Raw genomic sequence first — 21,506 nt, forward strand, 5'->3', positions numbered from 1 at the left:
AGCTGGGTTTGTGAAAAAGTGCACAGCAGTAATTTGCACCTTACTGTTGCTTTGCTATGAAAAAAATCGTGAACACATAACACAGGGTGCATGCACTTGATTGATAAAACTTCCAAAAAGCATGTTTTTCTGTGGATTCTTTAACAGTGTGACTTTTCGAGTTCATTTTTACCCTAATAAGAGCTGTTGAGTGCTGATTGGGACATTTTAAAAAAGAGAAGGGTAGCGTTCAATATAATAAGACTGGTGCTTTTAAATTGTGACGTGCTTTTGTTTATTATGTTTTGGTAGTTTTAGGGGGAAGAACAAGAAGAAAGATTTCCTTTCTAATCCCTTACTGCCCATACAAAAGCATGAACTGGAGTAGTCTGATTTCAGTGTTTGGCTATGGTTGTTAAAATCATTGTTTCAGGGGCGGATCATAAATGGTTCTGCTGGATTCACATCCCGAATAAATCCTTCTACATAAGTGGAGTCCATAACAGACCTGGACCTGTAGAGTTTTGTGTTCGGTTTTGTTTTGGTCTGTAAGAACAACTCCTAATCTTGGGAAAGAATTTCTTTTTGCCCTGTGGATGGGTCAGAAACATCTGCTTCAGGTAGTTTACAAGTGTTCCTTATTAACCCGCGAGCCCAAAACCCAGATAGGGAGATCTGACTTTGAAAACGGCACAGCCCATGTTTTTGTAAGTATATATTCAGATTAATTCCACATACCTCTTATTTGGATTTCTGGCAGCCAGGAACTTTTAAAAGAAACGGGTGTTTCCAAAAAGGAATGTGAAAAATTAAATTTTCTCTCCTAGCACAAGAGTTTTTCTGTACTTTTAAGAAATCCTGCTCATGGGCAGAAAGGAAAGTTTTCAAAGGAACCTCATCTCCATATGGTTTTACTCGATAATCCTTTATCCAACATCTTCAGCCCTCATTCCTTTGCTTTCTTGCCTGTGGCTACATTTCTATCTCTGCATCAATTAGCACAGTGATTTATACAACAAGCAAGCAGTTTAGAGGTAATGGTACACAATTAACATCTCATTCCACCATAAAGGGTATGCTAAATACCCCAGTCATTGCTTTCTCTGCCTGGAATTGAAATAAGTGTTTGTCCTAATTCATATGCTATCTGATGTGAAGTGGGCCTGCTTTGTACTGCACTACACCATTAATCTAATTATAGATAGCTGCAAATGAAGTGCTGTCTGAGCTGGGAGAGTGAAGAAAATAGCCTTTTGTCATTTAGCCTGACTCTGTGAAGCAGGATCACACTTTACGGGGCAATACTGCAAAATGGAAATCTCCATAATATTGCTGCCTGTTGCATCTTTTCTAATTGCCACAGCATTGTAAACACAACTGGGCGCTGATATAAATAGAGCTGTAGATTTGCTGTCATGTGGGTTGTCGGAGAGAGTCCTCTGAGTGCTGTTGGATTAAATGATGCGTCCTGATTGACAGCTACCTTGAGACTGTGCGGATGGAGTTGTCACAGCGCTCGGCTAACAGGCCGCTCCGGTCGCCGCCACGGTGCAGATGCTGTTCCATTCACCTTCTCGGCCGGGGGCGCCCCTCCCAGAGAAGGGCAGCTCCGGGCCCTAATTCTCCATGTTGCCTGGAGAGTTCGGTTGCTTTGGCTTTGCTGGGCCCCACGCTGAAGTAGAAGGGGAATGCGTTTTGCACGGCAGCGAACCCTTGCTATGTTTGGCCCCCAGTGTGAACGGTGTAGCCCGCGAAGAACTTAGGGGGGAAGAAAGTTGAATTAATATTCTAATTCCACCTCAGTGTTTTTAGAGACGTGCCATGTTTTGCAGCGAGTCGTTTCTGTCACTTGAAGAACATTGACAATTGCTCTCCAGCTCAGACTTAGGAGAGTAGACTCTCGGGGGTGTATTTGAGTGCTAGCGCTCGCTGCCACGCTGTGGAAATGAAGACACAGTTGAATGTGGGGGTCCCTGGGGGTCGGGAGGTGGAAAACTTTGAAGAAGAAGAGAGCCTGTGTCCGAAGAAATGCATTGCCACCCGACTTGGCGAGGGTCCATCTACAGGATGTGGCCAGCGTTTCAGGATCTTAAGGGATCGATGTCAAATAACTCCTGGTAAAGTTCATCATTTACCCGTGACAGAGATGGCCCACAGTTGCCAGGCAAAAACACGAGCAGTCCTGCAACTGTACATCAACGGTACAACCATCTCGTTTTGGAAGAACGACATAGAAATGGGAACCAGAGGTGAACTGCTTGAAGAGGAAACCACACCTGAAAAAATACGTAAGACAAACTGCGAGCACTCCTCTCGCAAGGAGCCCACAGGCCTCGGGAATCAGAAGTGCGAGCACGTGGGATGTGTCAAGTCGCTGGAGATCGGGAGGCCTCAGAGACGTGAGGATGTAAACTCCCTGGGGAGATGCAGAGGCCAGCAGGAAGGTGTTCTGTGGGACCACCTGAGTGGAGCGTGTCAGCAGCGTGGGCTGCTCTCTTGTCCGTGGCACACGGAGCCGTGTATGTGCGTGTGCCTGGCACCAGTGGGCAGGCCCATTTGCAGGGTGTTTTCCTTAACCTATCTGATCAAAAAGCGTATATTCCTCCCAAACTGTGACCGCTCCCTCCTTCTACCCCAACTCGGACAGCTCTCTGTCCCCCACCTTTCCCCCCTTTTGTCAGGTCCCATGTTAAGAGCTGCATGTTAATTTTTAAAACAATTCCATAGGGGCGCCTGGGTGGCACAGCGGTTAAGCGTCTGCCTTCGGCTCAGGGCGTGATCCCGGCGTTCTGGGATCGAGCCCCACATCAGGCTCCTCCGCTATGAGCCTGCTTCTTCCTCTCCCACTCCCCCTGCTTGTGTTCCCTCTCTCGCTGGCTGTCTCTATTGAATAAATAAATAAAATCTTTTAAAAAAAATAAATAAAACAATTCCATTGTGTTCCTTTTAATCGTCCATCTCCCGCAGTTTTTGTCCTGATCCTTTTATGTCTGGTGTGATTCCCTTCTCTTTCTTCCTTTTGAACTTGTTGGGAGAAATTTTTCTTGTTAGACATGGTTTCACGTTGTGGACACTATACAGTTGATTTACTTAGAGACCCTGGCTGGGGTCATTAGATAGCACCTCGTTTCTTCCCATTATTATCCTGCACGGAGTCCTGGAGAGCACCTGTTCTCAGCGCTCGCTTACACCGTGAGCTGTGTTTTTCAAGGACTTGATCGTTGGACTGTGGGTTAGGAGCAGCCCCCTAAAGCCACAGTGAGGCTGCATCTGCTCAGGAACGCAGAGCGAGTCCACCTCAGGCCCCGGCACCGAGCAGCTTCTGCTCCCTCATGACCTTGCAGGGTGAGACCCTTCTGGCCTCTGAGAGGATTGTACTTCCCTGTCCTGTCAACTAACCTTTAAAATCTTGGACTCCCACCCCCAAAACATCAGGTTTGTGGTTTACGTGCTTGCAAACAGTAACAACTTAAAATCGAACCTCTCCAGGGAAGTTTTTGCAGAACCCATTAGGAATAGTTAAATGCCTAGAGTCAAACCCCAGCTCTGTGCACATCCTAGGGCATTTTCCTGAATTCCCTCAGCTAGTTGGCTGCTCTGCCCCAGCCCCCTAAGAATTCAGAAAAACCAATAAATAGAGTTTTGATCATAAGCTTTGAAAGCCCTAGTGTACACTCTTAAATGACTTCTTTTCTGGGGGCATCAAAAAGCTCTTCTGGTTCTCACCAGGCAGTTCATTCTGCTGGGCCCAGATGCCGCACCCGCTCGGCTCCCTTGCCGGCCGGCGCCCCGTGTGCCGCTGCGCGGGCCAGCCCAGAGCCAGGACGTTGTTTTAAGAGGCGTGTTTGTGTGGGCACGCTGAAGGGGTCAGGACAACATCAAAGGTAATCTTAAAAAGAGAACCTTCTTGCTGCCTCCTCTTTTTATATTCAGAAAGGGCCTTTCTTAGCCAACTATTTGCACCGAGGGCTCTCCTGAGGCGTTTACCCCGTTGTTATTTTTCACTTGTGATTACAATAAGTCGCTTATCCCCAAACAGATTTAAGAACAATAAACAAATACAAAAGGAAAAGGAACATCTCATCAATAACAAAGCCTGCATCTAAAGGCGTTGAGTTTTGTGACGGTTTTACATCTCTTTCCAAGCAAAGCAGGAGTCCCATGGAGAAAGGAATTCAAAAGATATGAAAATTATAAAAATAGTAAAAGGATCCAGTTTTAGGCAGGATCTTGTAATTTCTGGGGAGAAATGGAGCTGGGTACAATCTTAGCTCTTTATTTATATTAAGGCTTGTTTGTGATATAGCTAAAATTAGTTTTTAAGCCTATCCACTGTGGTGAAACGTGATAAATCATATTATCCTCAGTGCAGAAAGATACTTTCCCTGAATTTCGACTTCACATTTTGAAGTCAAATGGTACGAGAAACAGGGAAAAAAATTCGATCTGGGTGCTGCACCAAAGCTGGACAGCTGGGCCCCATGCTGGCCAGTCACATGGAGGGAGCGATGGAGGGCGCAGGCAGCTGGAGAAGTGAATTTCCTGTGGACTCGCCTCCTCCTCCTTGCGATGTTGGATTTTCTTTTCTAAGGCAGAGGGAGCGCAGATACGAAAACCGTGCAATTTGGTACAATTATATTCTCCCTTCTTTCGCTGTCCACCACCTCCCCCATAGTTTAATGAAGGACTTTGAGGTACAATTCATTGTTGATAAATAGTCCCTCTGCCCAGAATGTTTATTAGACTGACAGCAGAATGCACTCTCCTTGCTTTTCCCTTGCCACTTATGACTCAGATGAATTTTAATAGGAGCAAAAAGCTTTTATTTGCACTGTAATTTCACTTAAGGATCATATCCTTCAGAAACTGGCAGACACTTGTATGTCTTGATTGCAAAACACACACTCAGGAGTAAAGAAACATGCAAAAGAGGTTATTAGTCAACCTGTCACAGCGGCAAATCTGCTCCTCCTGGCGCCCTCCCCCACCCCTTTAGAATAGGCCCTGGGAAGAGCAGGCTTGGAGATGGCCCCCATCCCTGCCCAGAATGAAAGGGTGAGTTCTGTTTTGCTTTCGCATCCCTGCCATCCTGATGCCCGCAGGAGGCTTTGAGTTACGGCAGCTTTTTTCCCAACAAAATGGAGCCGCCTCAATGCTGCGTGTGTCTTACCCCAGGGAGACGCCATCTGGTAGGAATCCAGAAATCTTCAGGTGGTGGTTTCAGCTTCCCTGAGCAACACCTCCTCAAACCATTTCAGTTTGTTTCTTTTTGGACAGACCAAACTGTGGCTCCTGTATTTGTCACAGAAATGGGGAGGCTTTTTTCCTGCTGGGCAGAAATTCTCTTTTATTAGAAATGTTCTGTTTGAGCTCCCTTGAATGTGCTTCTAATTGTTTGAGAGCCACCTACGAAAGGTTCCGTTGAAATACTTGCTTGTGCACAACATTTATTTCAGAGGTTTTAAAATCTTGGTGTTATTGTCTCTCAGGGCAGAAGATACTCGCTCTGTATCATCTTAATCCACCCTAACCATCCTGGCACCTCGGAAAGGCTACCTCACGTTCTGCCTGAAAATAAAGCTTTTTCAGTAGTGAATATAGCATAGTGTGTCTCTAGAAAAAATTTGAATTTTAAATATTATTTTGCCCCAAACGAACACTGAAACCCTTTGTCTTAACTTCTTGGTGGCACAGCCGCTCTGGAGGGCAGTGGGAGGCGTGAGACAGCAATCTGCTGCCATCTGCTGGCGGGTGCTCGCAGCGCCGCCCCTCTCCCTCTGGCTGACCCCGCCAGCTCGTGGGATTCCTGTTCGTTGGGGGTTTATAAACGGTGAAGGGACTACAAGGAAGATTCTCACTGTTTTCTTTAAAAAGTTTTGAGATATTTCTCATAATGAGACAGGGTGACTACTATTTACCACCGATTAGTTACTGGAGTCGTTCTCATTTCAAGAAATTTCTTAAATAACTAGCTTACAACATGTGCCTGAAACAAATGATGATATGTACTTATTTTTAAGTACAATAATTCAAAACCATTTGACTTCAAAGATGTTACCATTTACATTTCAGAGCTAGAAACAGATTCAGCATGAATGCCACATTTGAGGAAAAGTTCTTCATTTAAACTTATTTATGTTTTTTCCCCCCCCTTAAGTATCAGGTGCATGTCTTAACCAAACTGGCTGCAGAACTGAACAAATTTATGCTGGAGAAAGTGGCCGAGGACACAAGCAGTGTCCTGCGCTCCCCAATGCCCGGCGTGGTGGTGGCGGTGTCTGTCAAGCCTGGAGACATGGTAAGGACTGTGCCTGTGTGTGGGACGGGGCGGACTGAGGCGTGATCGGGCTCTGTGCAGCTCTTTCTTGACTCATACTACCCCCACGGAACAGCAAGATAGCTTTTGTGCATTCTCTGTCCAACTGTTGCACATTTAAACTGGGTCAGTGACAATATCTCTTGAGTGCCTCCCCTCCCAATGACCTGGGGCTAGAATAGAAATAAGGCCAGATTCATTCTGTTAATTGGCAAATTTAGTATTGTGGAAGCATTTTATTTCAACTTTCTATGTACTTTCTAGCTTTCTGGGCTTTGAGCATCCTTGAAGAACTGATACCAAGAAATAGCCCTTTGATGGGAAACTTTCTGTATGACTTCTGGAGTAAATGGGAAGGGAACTAAGGAAAGTTAATTCCGTAAACCGTGTAGTACCACAGCCCTTCCGTAACTTGATACATGTAACTTAGGATCACAGTTTGAAGCTCTTCATCTCGACCTTGTGACACGAAGGCACAAATCAAAGCTATATTAATATTTCCTCACATGTTCAGTCTCATGATAACACGCTCTGGGCAGATTGGTGGGATACATGCATTTCATAGAGCATGGACAGAAATCTCTCTTGATTTGCAGCAAAAATTAAAAAAAACAAAGATGCAACCAGATTTCTAGGGGACATGTAAATACTAGCATTTTTATTTACGTGCTGGCAAACCATGGCCAAACACGATCATCCTTAGTGGATGGTATGGTGATTCCATTTTGTATCTCTGGTAAGTCACAGGAGTTTACACATTTTCCTAGTGAAGACACATTAAAACTGCCTTTGTATTTCTGTATTAACAGAAGTAAAATAATGTTGAGAAAAGCTCATGTAGTCGGCACTGGCTTCTAGAAAGATATTTACAATAAAAGAAAATTAAGAAAAAATGATCATTTTCAGTTGTTTAAATGATTAGCCCTGAAATTGGTAAGTGCGGTTGGAAAGATCACTTGGCAATTGCTTTTACCTGATGATATGGAAATGGAACTCTGCCTGCTTTTCTGGAAAAGCATAGAAGGCTCAGTAGCTATGAATTGTTACCTTTACTTGGATGGCATTGACATTCCTGGAAGAAAGTGCTCATTAAGGCTGTCTTTTTTTTTTTTTTTAAAGATTTTATTTATTTATTTGAGAGAGAGAATGAGAGAGAGTGAGCAAGCATGAGGGGGTGAAGGTCAAAGGGAGAATCAGACTCCCTGCTGAGCAAGGAGCCCAGTGCAGGACTCGATGCAGGACTCGATCCAGGACTCGATCCTGGGACACCAGGATCATGACCTAAGCTGAAGGCAGTCGCTTAACCAACTGAGCCACCCAGGCACTGTCTTAAGGGGGCACCTGGGAGGCTGAGTCGGTGAAGTGTCTGCTTTCAGCTCAGGTCGTGGTCTCAGGGTCCTGGGATTGAGCCCCACCTCCATGTCCTTGCTCAGGCACTGTCTTAAGGGGGCACCTGGGAGGCTGAGTCGGTTAAGTGTCTGCTTTCAGCTCAGGTCGTGGTCTCAGGGTCCTGGGATTGAGCCCCACCTCCATGTCCTTGCTCAGCAGGGAGTTTGCTTGAGGATTCTCTCTGTCCACCTCTGCCCCTCCTCCTGCACGTGCGTGCACACTTTCTCTCTCTCTTTTTCAAGTTTTTAAAATTTATTTATTTGACAGAGAGAGAGAGAGACAGCCAGCGAGAGAGGGAACACAAGCAGGGGGAGTGGGAGAGGAAGAAGCAGGCTCCCAGCGGAGGAGCCTGATGTGCGGCTCGATCCCTGGACCCTGGGATCACGCCCTGAGCAGAAGGCAGACACTTAATGACTGAGCCACCCAGGCGCCCCTCCCTTCTAAAATAAATAAATAAATCCTTTAAAAAAAAAAAATGCCTACACTCACAACACTGCCTCATTAGAGCAGCCAGTGGAATCTTCTGGCAACTAGACACGTAGGTTGGTAAATAACGTGGTGGGTTATTTTGGGGGTTTTGGGTGGTGGGGGTTTTTTTGGGGGTTTTGGGTTTTTTTTTTTTTTTTTTTTTTTTTCCACTTTTCTTAAGCCTTTTCTAGAAACTACATAGGCTGCCATCCTGAGCTTGTCAGCCCTAATTGTGCAGCTTTAAATATAAAATGACATTTGCACTTAAAAAAAAATATAAGCGTGTAACCGAAATCCTTACTTTCCCAACACCTGAATCAAACCTGAAGGGAAGGCTGGAGGGGGCTCAGATTGCCATCTTGCACCTCCCTTGGCACCAGCCTCCCTCTAGCCGCTCCTGGGGCAGAGAACTGGGAGCATGCAGCCTCCTTGTTTCCGGCAACTGCTTTCTCCTGGTCTAGCTTCTCCAGACACCAGGAGGGTTTAGCCTTCATACTTTCCATTTCCTGGCTAATAATTTAATGCGGGAAGGCACGGCATTTAGTAAATTAGAACAATGTGGTATTAGTTGTCGGTTCATTGGGACGGCTCAGATATTGAAAGCCACCACCAATAATTAAATGTGGGTATTCGAGAAGGGTTTAGTTTGAGAACTGTTAAAAATATGTTACTGTGGCGTAACGGGACCTCTATTTTATATAGTCCTTTAAAGTCAGATATGGGCGGTGCTCTCCTAGTGAATTGGCTCCTAAGGTCTGTGTTGCTCGCCTTACCCAGAAATGAATGCTCTTCGCACGCCCGTGCTTAGGCTGTTCAGGCCGAGCGCGCTCTAATTCTCTCCAGCTTCCCGTGCCACTTTTGGTCCCTGCACCACTTCCTTTCTTATTCTGTGCCTTTGTGTTTTGACAAAACATTGTTTTCTCTTGAGTTATTATTTGTGAAGTGTCCCAAACCGCTAATACCTTCACCAGATGCAGGGGGAGAAGTTTCATCGTGCCTCTTACAGCGGCTTCTATAATTAGATCTGCCTTGTGTAATTAAAACCCAAGAAACTCTCCTCTGACCAAAGGCACAGCATTTACTTGAGGCCATTATGAGAAAAGAAAGTAAGTTTTGTGGTTTTAAATTATTTTAGTACCGCGGGGCATGTTGTATGGTGCTTAGTACTAACAATAACTGAACCAAAGTTCTGCTTTTATCAGTAGAAAGATAATGGAATCAGTCCTCTCTGTATGTTTTCAAGGGAAACAGGACCTAAGAAACAAATGAGGGCCTACAACTATTCTCTTATTCTTTGAAATGGTTTTTTTTTTAAATAGTTTAAATTTCAGTAATCTGTAATTTTTATATTTAGGTTAAGTAAAACTTGGCAAATCTTAGAATGGGGGGCCTGGCAATAACGTGTTCCACAAAAGCATCACCTAAATGATAAATAATAAATCTGTTTTGTGAAATACACCGTCTTAACAGTTAAAAAACAAAACAAAAACCTCAGGGCAAAATGATATGGGGTGTCTGTTTAGAAGTAATAAATGCACCCAGCTTCCTGTGGGAAAGTCTTTCCCCTCCCTGAGCACAGAAGCTGTGTTTTTTTGGATTCACACAGCAATTTCTGATATTGTTCAGTGTCTGTTACATAGTATTTGACATTAAATGTGGCAGTAAAATCGTTTTTTAAATGATTGTACAATAGCCTTTTCGTACATGTGGGGAGGGGATTCTGGTCAATAAGCAGTCAAATGCATACAAGCAAACAAGCCCAATAATAAACAAAGTAGGAGTGGATTATGGAAAGTCAAGAGTCACACATTTAATTCAGAAAACAGTTGATAGAATGACTTCGATATGCCTTTAGTCTGTTGGGTTTTTTGGTTGGTTTGTTTTTTTGTAATTCACCTTTCGAAAATACTTTCTCGACTGATTTTCATTTCAGTTGGAAAAATTCCTATATTTCTGTATATTTAGCACCATCATAAACTGAGGGTACTTTAACCAAAGACAGCATTTTTTGTAACTTGTCTTAATTTTTAAAATGTCTATCTTCATGGTATTCTTGAACAAAAATATTAAAAACACATTCTCTTAGAATAACGGCAGAGTGTACTTGCCAGCTTTAGGCTGAGAGCTGCCGAAATGTCACACAATTTCCATTTTGACTCCGAAGTGTAAAATAAAGTCACTAGGGGCACAGTTGTTTCATCAGCCCCTTGATATCAGAAAGCACAAAATAAAAATAAAAAATAAGGCAACCCAAGGGGGAGGTGTTACTGTTGCGGTTAATCAGGATTTCTCAAGTTAGGTCCCAGTTCAGCAGACCTCTCAGATTTGTATCCGAAATACCCGTCTTACTCAGTACAGGAACAACTGTGACCTGAACCAGAAGCAGGCGGCGTCCCCATTGACATGTCTTTCTTTCGTAATTATCACGTGTGACTTACTAGTTTGCGAGCCCAGGTCGCATCATAGACTGGCACTAAGTACCTGTTGCTGCTTTGCTTCCACGTAGCCTGTTCAGTGTCGTAAGCCAGGCCTGGGAGGATTTGTGTGGGGCCAAGGGGGGGAAGGTCCACTGCATGATGGAACGGCCTTTTGAAGAAGGGGGAGTAGGTGTTCGGACTGCTGTTCTTATGCAAATGGTATCCTATAAAGTACACCCATGAGAACATAAAACTTGTAACCGTTAATAGGAGTATCACCCAGATTCACCCTGATGTCTGTCCTCCTTGCGTGTGCTCCTTCTGGGCTTCTGGGGGAAGCCTCCAAGCGGTGGGATGGCCGCTGAGCACGAGAGCCAGGAGCGCCGTTCCAGAGCCTGGTGTTCACACCGCCCCTTTGCCCCCAAACCCCCTGTAATGGAGCCCGCAGCCGACCTGGGGGAGTTTGCAAATAAACTTGGCAAGAGACCTCTGGTTTTCAGGTCTTGAAGAAACAGATTTGAAGCCTCCTTTGCTCTTATTCTCGATGAGAAGCGTTGGAATGGTCGCTCCTGACCTGTTTGTCTGGCAGGGACTTGGTGTGTCCTTTGGCCCAGGATCCATGACTGCATCTTCCCCGGCTGAGGACCTGGCCCGGTGGATCCATTTTCCAGTTTCTGGATACCTTGATTTACAATCCTAAAATCATTACATTATTTCATCATTCATTATTACATCATTCATTATTTCACATTTTTAAGCTTCAAATTACAAAACATTACACACATAAAGGTCCAGAGAGTAATACAAGTGCTCAGATGCTCTCTGCTCATCTTTATGGTATTTGCTTCCGAATGTTCTTAACAAGAAAAGGTTGCTTATACAGTGAGCTTGCCCCAGGGCCCCTCCCTGATTGAATTCCTGGCCCGCCTTCTTCAGAGATGATGCCTACCCCGAATTTGGCCTTTTTGTCTTTTCCAGATAACATTCACTTTTCAGTGTTAGGGTTAACCTTTGTTGGAGGTAACAATTCGAGAATTTTTACAGTTTAACTTAAGATCGTGACCAGTGTAAGAGAAAATACTTTTACAGGCCCATCAGTAAGTGAAATATTGTGGGTGAGTCTCCTGCAAGTTTGGCATTTGATTTTATTTTTTAAAGAATGATCTGCTTGGGATTAGAGGCTGTGTTATCCTGGTTTTAAGCATTTTTGAAGATGGCAGTTTGCAACCTTACCAAGATCCAAAAGATCTTTCCTCACCCTTTTGCTTAAAAAAAAAAAAAAAAAACCCAAACAAGGAAAACCCAAAACATGGAGTCACTGAGGACTTCAAGACAGCAGACTACACAGAGGTAGGGGATCCAGACTGATTTCTTAAAGATACTAGGAGTTCTTCTCTCACTCTAGGGCCTTTGGCTCCAGTTCCCCGGGGAAGTTCGAGGGCAGGAGGGAGAAACGTTTTTCATTTTAAGGAAAACTGGACTTGTATTGGCCAGGACTCCGTATTCACTCCCCGAGCCTCTCCCCTCCCTGCTTGCTCGCCCACTGCACAAAGCCAGGGAGGCAGCTCCAAGCAGCGGGGGAACGGGGCCAGCACCGGGCAGGCAGGGACCCCGAGGCCCCCCAGCCAGCAGCCGCGGTGGCTGCGTCACCCCTCCTGGCGCGTGCCCTTCTCAGTGAGTCAGGCGGCGCGCGCACAAACCCATTGCAGGAGGCCTCAGACTGCAGATAAGGCGTTTGGTGGCATTTCTGTCGCCTGCCTCCTCTTTGTAATTTGATGATGGTTCCTTCTGTCACTGCTTAAGTACTAGACGGTCTCCAGGGGTCTTCCTCCCTCCCTCTTTCCATGAAGATGTTGGGATGCGAATGCACATTTCTTCTTGGGGAAATATCAGGGGATATTTACCAGCCTATCTTACGGGCTCAGAAAGAGGAAGTTATTATAATCAGATGCTAACAGAGCCTTTTAACCAAATCTGAGAGGCCTTTTTCTGGTGGCTGTTAACTGCGTCTTTCTTCAGATCTAAGGGCTGTAAAATGCATTGCATTCAGGCACCTGTGTTCTAAGTAGAACAGCCTTTAAAAACGTAATTGAAGGATTTTCACTTTTGTGGCGTCGTCAGCGGGGTTGATATCGATCCGCGCTTTCGGGTGGCCCGGTGCGGCAGAAGGGTAGACTGTGGCGGGCCGGGAAGCCCTCCGAGCCTTCTGTCTAATTTGGCAGAAAAACACAGAACTGTAGGACAACAAAAGAAGGCTCCGTTTTCCATAAAAATTCTTCCTCCCACCCACCCCTCTTCCCCAACAAGGGGACTTAATGTTTCAGCTGCACACAGTGATTTGGTGCTCACTCTTGCATTGAGACAGTTGCCGTCTGAACAGGCAGGAAACAGTTTTCTTTTAATTGCTGAAATCATTCGGAAGTGCTTCCTGCCCTGCCTCTATACAGCAGATGCTGTGCATTAATTGGCCCGCGTAGAAGTGACCCAGGGTTCCTTGCAGCGGGCCCAGTTTTAGGCAGAGGGTTTAAATCGCTTATTTATTATTTTGTATGATCTGGCGTACATTATGTGAGCCTGCACGTGTCGCATTTCATGGTCTGCACTTTCTAATGTCATGTGGGTTTCCAAAACCTGTGTTTCTCTGGTAATGTACTAGCAGCAGGTAAGCTCCCAATACCATCCATCAGGAGCTAATTTTTTATCCAGATACTGCGATGACTGATGAACCTGTCTTTTGTGTGAATGTTTAGCACAGTAGAAAGCCATATGCCACTGGCACCGTTTCCTGGCCGTTCTGTACAGTTGCCGGAGAGGGGGCTAGCGGGGGGAAGGCCCTCCGTGACATTCTGTGCTCTTCCCTCCACCGAAAGGGGAACCCCCTTAAAACAGCCCTGGTTTTGGACGACAAAAGAGGGTAGGGGCCATCTTCGAAGAAATCCGACTCCCATACTCATTTTCTTGATCCAAAATAGGACTGCACACTCTTAATAGGGAACCTTGTTTTGTGACTCCCCGTCTGTTCAAAACAGACCTTCGCCCATTAGAAGGGCCTCCCCTGTGTGGGAAGAGCGCAGCTGTTACTGTAAACCTCATCCCGTCACTGTATCACCCCCATTTTGTGGCTCTGAAGGATGAAATTGAGAAATGGGCTACTGTGCAGTCAGCCTTTACATCTCCAATTTTAGGCCTTTGCCATCGTTTTCATGCTTTTATTCCAAATCAAATAACATTAGTGAGCTACACCACCTTCTGATGAATGTCTGCTCTCGAGCACAGCTTTCAAGTCTGGACTTTTGGGGGCTTCCTTTTATGTTTGGTGGAGGTCTTTTTTCCCCCTCTCTCTGCTCGTTCTCTTCCTGCACTTTCTTTGAGCTTTCTTCGTGCGTTCGCAGTCTGAACGATACAAGTTGCCAAACGTGTCCCAGTCTTAGCGTGCTTTCCAAGAGGGATGTGTGCAGGAGAAGGTTCTGTGCCTTTTCATCTTTGGGGAAGGAGTGAGGCGAACTTGGTAGAAGGATATTGGGGGCTTTAATCAGAAATAAGGGGTTTAAATCATTAGCACAACAAAGCATACTATAAGCTTGAAGATTAAAGTCTCTGGGGAAAGAGTCCTCTGAAAATAAATGGAACTTGATAGATTTCCATATCATTTATAACTTCCCTTAATTACACTTGGAAGACTTGCCAGTAAAACTGGAAAATTGGCAGCCTATATCCATTAGAGTCATTTTGCCGACCATGGCAAGCAGCTGGCTTTACTGGATTTTATTTCCCATCACTCACAATTAATCATCAGCTGGAGATGTCTGAAACTCTGCAGCACGGAGCACTGCCGGGCGACATTCAGGCCTCCTAAACATGCGAAAATCTGCTGAGTAAATGGGCCGGGTTTTCTCTCCAGCTTACTCATTTCGGAGCGAGGCAGGCCCCCCGCTTAATGAGTGCACTCTGATAATCGGATGCGAATGTGAACCTTGACCCCATGTCAAAGGAGAGGACGCAATAAGCCGGATGAAAGATACGGGACTCGGGCCTCCAAACTTTACACCAATTAGACAGGGAGCGGAGAAGTACATCAGGCTGACTAGGTTTATCGAAAAGACTTGTGAGGCTCATGACCGTTTGTAAGCCCAACGTTGGAGACCTCCTGTCACAATCGGTGAGCCTTTATCAGATGATGCACAAAAGTGTTAGAGAAGTGTGTGCGCAAAGCCCTCGGTGGCCGTGCCCTCACATGTGAGCCGTCCCCACGCTCCCTGCCCACGCGGTGCCTGCCCTGGCTTCGCGAGCACCTGGGGAAACGTGGACGGTGTCCCCACGACCTTCGGAGCCCCGCGCTCAGGCAGGCCGCCACCTCTGCCCCCGAGGCTCCGGGATCGCGGGGGGACACGGCAGGGTGGGGAGGAGCCCGGGTGGAGCCCCCGTGACAGTGCAGCCCACAGTCTCGGAGCCCCTCTGGCTGGGATTGTTGAGGAATGAAAGATGATTGTGAATTTAGATCAAGTCCATGTGTGCGTGTAACACGATTCTGCTGACCAAGACGGACCTCACTATTATGTGGGGTCTCAAGGAACAACTTCCAAGAGTTCTTTCTCTCTTAGGAAAACAGACTACAAAACCCATTGCCAACCCATAAGTGAGCAGAGAGGGAGCAGTGAATTACTTAAAGTTCCATCCAGACCTGAGTAGAAATGGAGACCTGCAGACCAAGAGTGGGGACCGGGGAGGGGACCAGGAGGCCAGAGCTGTGGATCGAGGATCGGATGTGGATTCAGGACAGCGCTGGGCGTTGGGCCCCTTGGAATCCAGACGCGCTTTCTTTGAAGTCCATTTAATCAAATTGCCCGAGTGACACAATAAAAAAGAAGAGAATAACTTTGGGACTTTCCCACCTCTCCTGATTACCTCTGTCTAAATCAGAGGTTTTGTATTTCTGAGTAGTGTGACTGGGGACCTGCCAGGTCCAGGGGACCTGAGTCACCTGTAAGTCACGCAGGGTATGAGCACCCAGAGCCAGCCAGGAAGGACGGGCAGCGGGCACAGAGCCCCGTGAACTTGTGGCTGGTCTCCCGCTGCCCCACACTCCCACAGGCCCTGATCTTTGCACCCGTGTGGCCGGCTCGAGCCTTGTGTGGAGTCGTGGCCCAGGCCCCGCCACCCTCCAGCGTGGGCCCTATGGCATTCTTGTCAAGTTGGTCTGTGCCCCCTTGGTGCGACCACCGGAAATCTCCCGGGTTCATTCCTTTCTCCTATTGCGTGACGCGTGAATTCTCTCACTTGAAGATCCCATGAAGAACCAGTGAGGGCTGCTCTGTGTGGCCTGCAGATTCTGAGCTGTGGGCTGAGCAGCTGAGAGGGGTCAAACCTGCTGCAGAGGGGGCTAGCTTGTGCCCCCCCCCCCGTCACCCGCCATGAGAAGCCCACTGGGTGGGGGCGGGGGGCCAAGCTCGCCCAGGTCCCCGCCGTGGGCACTCGTCCACCCGTGAAGCAGAGAGCTACCAGAACCCAGAGGTAGAGAGCTGATGACTAATTTTTGGAGAGAATTTCCATTCTGTCACAGATCCATTTCCAGAAATCCACCGGGGCCTGGTTGGAACGCTGTATCAAGAGGCCAGCTCAGGCCCTTCTGCCTCTGAGGGACCCTGCAGTGGATCTGGCAGGGTGTTCAGGGCGAGCGACGTGGCAGGTGCTACCCCAGGGGACTCGCCCTTCTCCCGTCTCGCGGGGTCCCTGCCTGCCTCTGAAAAGAAGAAAGGGCCTGAAATGACGACTTGAGGGGGGTAGCTGTGCCGACGCCCTGCCTGCTGTCCCTCTGCCTCGTGAAGAGCAGCCCTCGCGTGCAGATTCTTCGCTCTCCGTGGAATGCAGATGCCAGGGGAAAATGAATCAAAACGGGCAGTGAGCACAGAGCTTCAAAGCCCAGCTACCCAGCGCAGCGTCTCTCCTCCGTGCCAGCACCAAGGCTTTGGCATCCCCTCTCTTCCTAGATTTCTGTGCCAGGAAAAGGCAGCCCACCACCTGATCAGCGCAGGAGAGGAAGGCGCAGGGCGCAGGCAGTCCCGACTGCCAGCAAGACAGCTTGTGCCGCGCAGGGGGCCGGGAGGGAGCTTGGGGATCACCTGGGGATTGCAGGAAGGAACATTCTCCAGGCACTTCTGCGACACTGGGCCAGCACAGCCGCAGTGGTGTGAGTGTCCGGGAGCCCCACACCAGGATGCCCACCGGCACCCCAGAACAGCCAGCCAGTTGCCCTAGGAAATTCAGCTTTACCATGTCAAAGACTGGGAGGCCCTTTTCACAGAGACAGGAGAAAAATCCGGCCCCGCTTCTTGGTGCTTACCCATCAAGGGCAGTGAGAAGAGAGTATATGGAGTGGCTTTTGATCACAGCTGCCTCCTGGGTGACAGCCCCAGGCTTCACCCAGGGAGCTCCTACCCAGCCCCGCGGGGTCTCCCCCCTAATGAAGGGCAGGTGGAGCTTGAGCCAGTGCCCGTGGGAGCCGCCGGTCTGCACGCGAGGATGGGGCACAGCTGTTAGCAGTCGTTCCCTGTGTCGGAAGGCACCTTCCAGGAGCCACCTCCATGTTACTCGGCATGTCTTGCAGGGGTTGAGACAGTGGTCCCCTGGCTGGCTGCTGTTCCCAGCTCCCCAGGGCTACAGACAGAAACACTCCAGTTTTGGGTAACAGCTTTGCGGAGATAAAATTCACGTCCAGTGCAGTTCAGCCCCTTACTGTGCGCACTTAGTGGTTCTCGTCTGTTCTCGGAATTTGTTGTGCAACCATCACCATCATCAATCCAGAACATTTTCCTCCCCCCTCAGAAGAAACCCTGTGTCCGTCAGCAACCACTTCCCTCTTATTCCCAGCCGCCAGAAACCACAGATCTTCCCGTCTGCAGAGATACGCCAGATCTGGACATTTCACATAAGAGGAAAACATTCCATTTTGGCCACATCTCTGTGGCACTTGATGAAGACAGAGGAACTGGCCCTTCTCTGCTGCCCCCCAAAGACTCACTTGGAACATGAAGTATTAGAGGTCGTTGCTGTTGTCTGGGTCAAATTGCAGAGCATTTGACAAAGAATCTCTTGATGGCTTCACCCCTGAGTGTTGTTGCAAAATCAGAATGCTTTTAAAACTTGTCTTTTTTCTATTCATTTTTCCAGGTAGCAGAAGGTCAGGAAATTTGTGTGATTGAAGCCATGAAAATGCAGAACAGTATGACAGCTGGGAAAACTGGCAAGGTATGTCCCCAAGTTCCCACTGGCCCTTGCCAGCTCTGTGACAGGAAGCAGAACTTCCCCCTTTGGATCTTGGATGGTTAGGCCTGGAAAGAACCGTGGAGGTGACCCCTGCCAGCTCCTCGCTCCTGCAGACCAGGACATTAAGATTGGGAGCTCTTTTCGCTTGGCACCCATGGGTCCCTGTCTCATGGAAAGTCTGTCTAACGCGCAGGTAGTCAAGGAACAATTGTTCTTCACCTTAATGTCTTTCAAATCAAAGGATCTTTAATTTTTCATGTTTACATCTGTCTCGAAGGCAGTTAGTTATCTGAGACTTAGGTAACACAGCAGGGTTTTAGAGATTGCAAGAATTAATGTAGCTCTTCAAGATAATTTCTCCACAAAGAGAACAATTCAATTTGAGATCAAGAAGAGCTGAAAGCCCCATGTACACATGTGGGATGTAATGATTTAGGGAGGAAAAAAAATGGGAGTTGTATTTGTCCTGAAACTTGTAAAACTTCTTACATGTATTTTCCCCTTGAAGAAAATAGAAAAGTCCTTTTAAAATAATAACTTCATGCAAGGGGAGGAGCAGAGGCTGCCGTGGCCTGCTCTGTGGGAAGCTGAGATCGAGCCCTGGGGACATGGGTGCCCTGGCAGAGAGGTGCTGTCTGGTCACAATGTCATTTGCATCAGAGAGACACAGCCTCTGTCAGCCCAAGAGGAAATGAGGCTGCTGCTCAGACGGCAGGCCTGACCGGGAGCACAGAGGCCCAGTTTATGCGGGCGGGCCCAGAGGTGGCTCATCAGGCTGGAAGGAGCTGCCCTCAGCGGGGCCCAGGTTCCGTGGCGTTTGGGAGAGGAGAATGGCACGGTCGGGAATAAGGTTTTTGGGAATGCTGCCCTCTACGTCTGATTCCTTTTCCAAATGTGAACCAAAAATGGTCTCTGTTCTTGTAGAAATTGTTGGTTTTGCTCCTTGGGATTATTTAACATTTCTGCTGCATTAATGTCATGAACTGTCCAGGCATGATGAGAACTTGGCCTCATTTGGGGGACCCAGAACATACATATATACATACATACGTATTGTACACACACACACACGTCTGCTGCATGCCAAGGGCCCATGTTGCTGGACTGAGGTGCTAACACAAAAATGAACGTGGCCTTAGCTCCCGGAAGGAGCGTGGAGCCCTGGTCTGTTGGTGTGTTCAGGGTCCCCATGGTCTCACGGTGGCTCCTGGGTCTCGCGTGGAGGTTCAGCCGATCCCTGGGCCTCGGCGGCCCAGAGTTGCTTTCAGGGTGTTGATGGGCTCCGGGTCAACTTGTACTTTGGTCTGACCACTATCGGCTGGAGCCCTGGCTGGAGCCCTTCCTGCCCATCCCATTTCCTTCGGCGCCCCAGCAGGGCGCCCCAGGAGCGGCCAGAGCCCCAACACACAGGAGCAGGCCCTGGCGAGCCTGGGGACGGGCAGTTCTTATCTGGAGAGCCATTTTTCCTCCCGGAGAAAGCGGTCACAATGGAAACCGGTCCTCACGTAGTCATCGCAGCGGGAAAGATGCGTCCTCTGCAAACACCAGGGGCCTCAGGGCAGAAGGAGCAGCCGCTGCGGCGCCAATCGCACCTCCCGGGCCCTGGAAGCCGTCCCTGCACAGGCTCGCATGGGGCTGCAGGCCCCGGGCTGGCACTCAAGGGAGGAGGCTCTTGTAGCCTTCCACTCCCTAGTGGGGCCGCTCTGAACCTGCCACCCGGGCCGTCTTCCCGTCGGCCGGACATAGCCTGCCGTTTGCTTTCACGCCCAAGCAAGAACCTCCCAACGAGTCAGAAGACGGCCTCTTCTCCAGTCCAATACTCCCGGCTCCCTTTAGAGCTGAACACGAACTCGGGAAAGCAAAACCCGCCTCAAGCGACACAAACCCGGGGACCGCGAGCGTGCCTGCTCCACGCGAGGCCACCGAGCCCTGTCCATGCAGCCACACGTTCGTCTCCTGTTAGTTAATAGTCCCTGTCCTGACACCTGTATAATTGTGTGGTGTTTTTGTCTTTGTTTTTTTAACACTAAGTAAACCACTAACTCTCCGAGACCGTTTCTACCCTGAAGCCGCAGGAGGGCTTCGGAGGGCTGGCTGTTGAGAGCTCGCGGAGCATAAGTGCTTCTGGCTGTTGCGGTGCTGGGCAGACCCCCGGGTGCGCCCAGTGCAGGCCCGGAGGGCGGAAGTCAGCACAGGCTCCCTTCCACCAGCAACTTTTAGGACAGAGACAGGCGTGGGGAGGGGAAGGTGGCCAGCCATAGCCCTCGGTGAGGACAACCCTGTGCACGAAGTCCCCTCTGCCAGGCTGGAGCCGACTCTTCTACCTGTGCCCAAAGCCTGCCGGCTGTCTCTTCGTTTCCAGAAACAGATGACGAGATGGCTCGCTCATGGTCTAGTTAATAATTCTGACTCCCTTCTTCTTCTTCTCCTTCTTTTTTAATTCAAGGTGAAATCAGTGCATTGTAAAGCTGGAGACACAGTTGGAGAAGGAGATCTGCTCGTGGAACTGGAATGAAGTATTTATAGCCTTTCAGTCATCACCCAATTTAATTAGCCATTTGTATTATTATTCTTTCACACTCAATTTAATCAGGCGTTTTGCAGAACACTCCTGTGCGGCAGATTTTACATGGTCATATTTATTCCACATATAGTCAAAACCAACATTCTGCCAAAAAATCACCAATGGAAATTTTTATTGATATAAATACTTGTACATATGATTTGTACTTCTGCTGTGAGATTTCCTAGTGTCAAAATTAAATCAATAAAGCTGAGCATTTGTCTAAATATTAGTTTGCCCTTTTTTTGAATGAAGACAATGTACATAAGAGGCTACTGGCTGTGCCAGTAGACTTGAAATACTAGCATTTCATTGTGATCCTTTAAAAAAGGATCTTTGCCTTAGTCTCATAAAATTATCATTTGCCACCTTATAGTCTGCTTACCTACCTCTTCCTGATTGAGGACCTAGCTCCCATTTGTGGCTATTCTGAACTTCCGAAAGCCTGCGCGGGCGGCCGCCAGGGAGTTTGGAAATCCCTCCTGCGCAGCTCTCACGGGTGAGTGCGGGGCCCCCGGGTCTGCGGGGGAGGGAGGAGGTGGGGGGCGTTGGTGGCCCCTTCGGGTGAGCTGGCTCACAGGGCCCCCCCTCCCCATCCCACAGGCTTTGCTGGGGGCTCCCTCACCCCAAGAGTGGTGGATGTGGCTGCCACAAGCCCATCAGTGGAGACTCATCCTTGCCTTTTTGTGTTTTTGTGAAGCAGGTTTCCAATTAAGAAAAGAGGGCTAAAAATACGGATCCTGTTTTGTGCCAGATGCAGTTAGTGATCAGAGTCTGCCACGAAGCTGAAGAGCGAGGGGGCTCTCCCGGCGGAGCACGAGGTTACCGAGCAGCAGCAGCTGCGCTTCCAGTGGCTTCTGAAACTCTTGGAATACATTTCACACTTTGCTGGTACGTCAGCAGAGGCAGAGTCGTGCGCTGCTCTGAATGCGCGGACAGATGATCCGATGGAGGTGGGCAGTAATTGGTACTTCGTGCCGTGCTAAAATTAGTTTAAGTGCTGTTTGTACGTGGAAGCTAAGCTTTCTGTCAGGCCTGAAGAACAAATTACTAATGTGCTGGTTCTTCTCTGAAAGCCCCCCCCCCCCCCCCCCACACCCCCCCCCTCCTG

General features: G+C 48.2%; 1 protein-coding gene across 4 annotated transcripts in view; it reads left to right on the forward strand.

The window, feature by feature from the left end:
- PCCA (propionyl-CoA carboxylase subunit alpha) overlaps positions 1–20,609 on the forward strand; it is a 389,990-nt gene extending 369,381 nt beyond the window's left edge. For 2 of the 4 annotated variants that reach the window (XM_040624198.1, XM_008684993.2), the window contains 3 exons: positions 6,137–6,277; positions 17,737–17,814; positions 20,279–20,609. In XM_040624198.1, the coding sequence (XP_040480132.1) occupies positions 6,137–6,277; positions 17,737–17,814; positions 20,279–20,347 (288 nt within the window). In that variant the 3' untranslated portion in view covers positions 20,348–20,609. The remainder of the gene's footprint in view (positions 1–6,136; positions 6,278–17,736; positions 17,815–20,278) is intronic. The other 2 variants (XM_040624204.1, XM_040624209.1) reach the window with 2 other exon arrangements.
- Positions 20,610–21,506: the final 897 nt, after the last annotated feature.

Source organism: Ursus maritimus, unplaced genomic scaffold (genome assembly GCF_017311325.1).
Source record: "Ursus maritimus isolate PB19 unplaced genomic scaffold, ASM1731132v1 scaffold_10, whole genome shotgun sequence".
Lineage (NCBI taxonomy): Eukaryota > Metazoa > Chordata > Mammalia > Carnivora > Ursidae > Ursus > Ursus maritimus.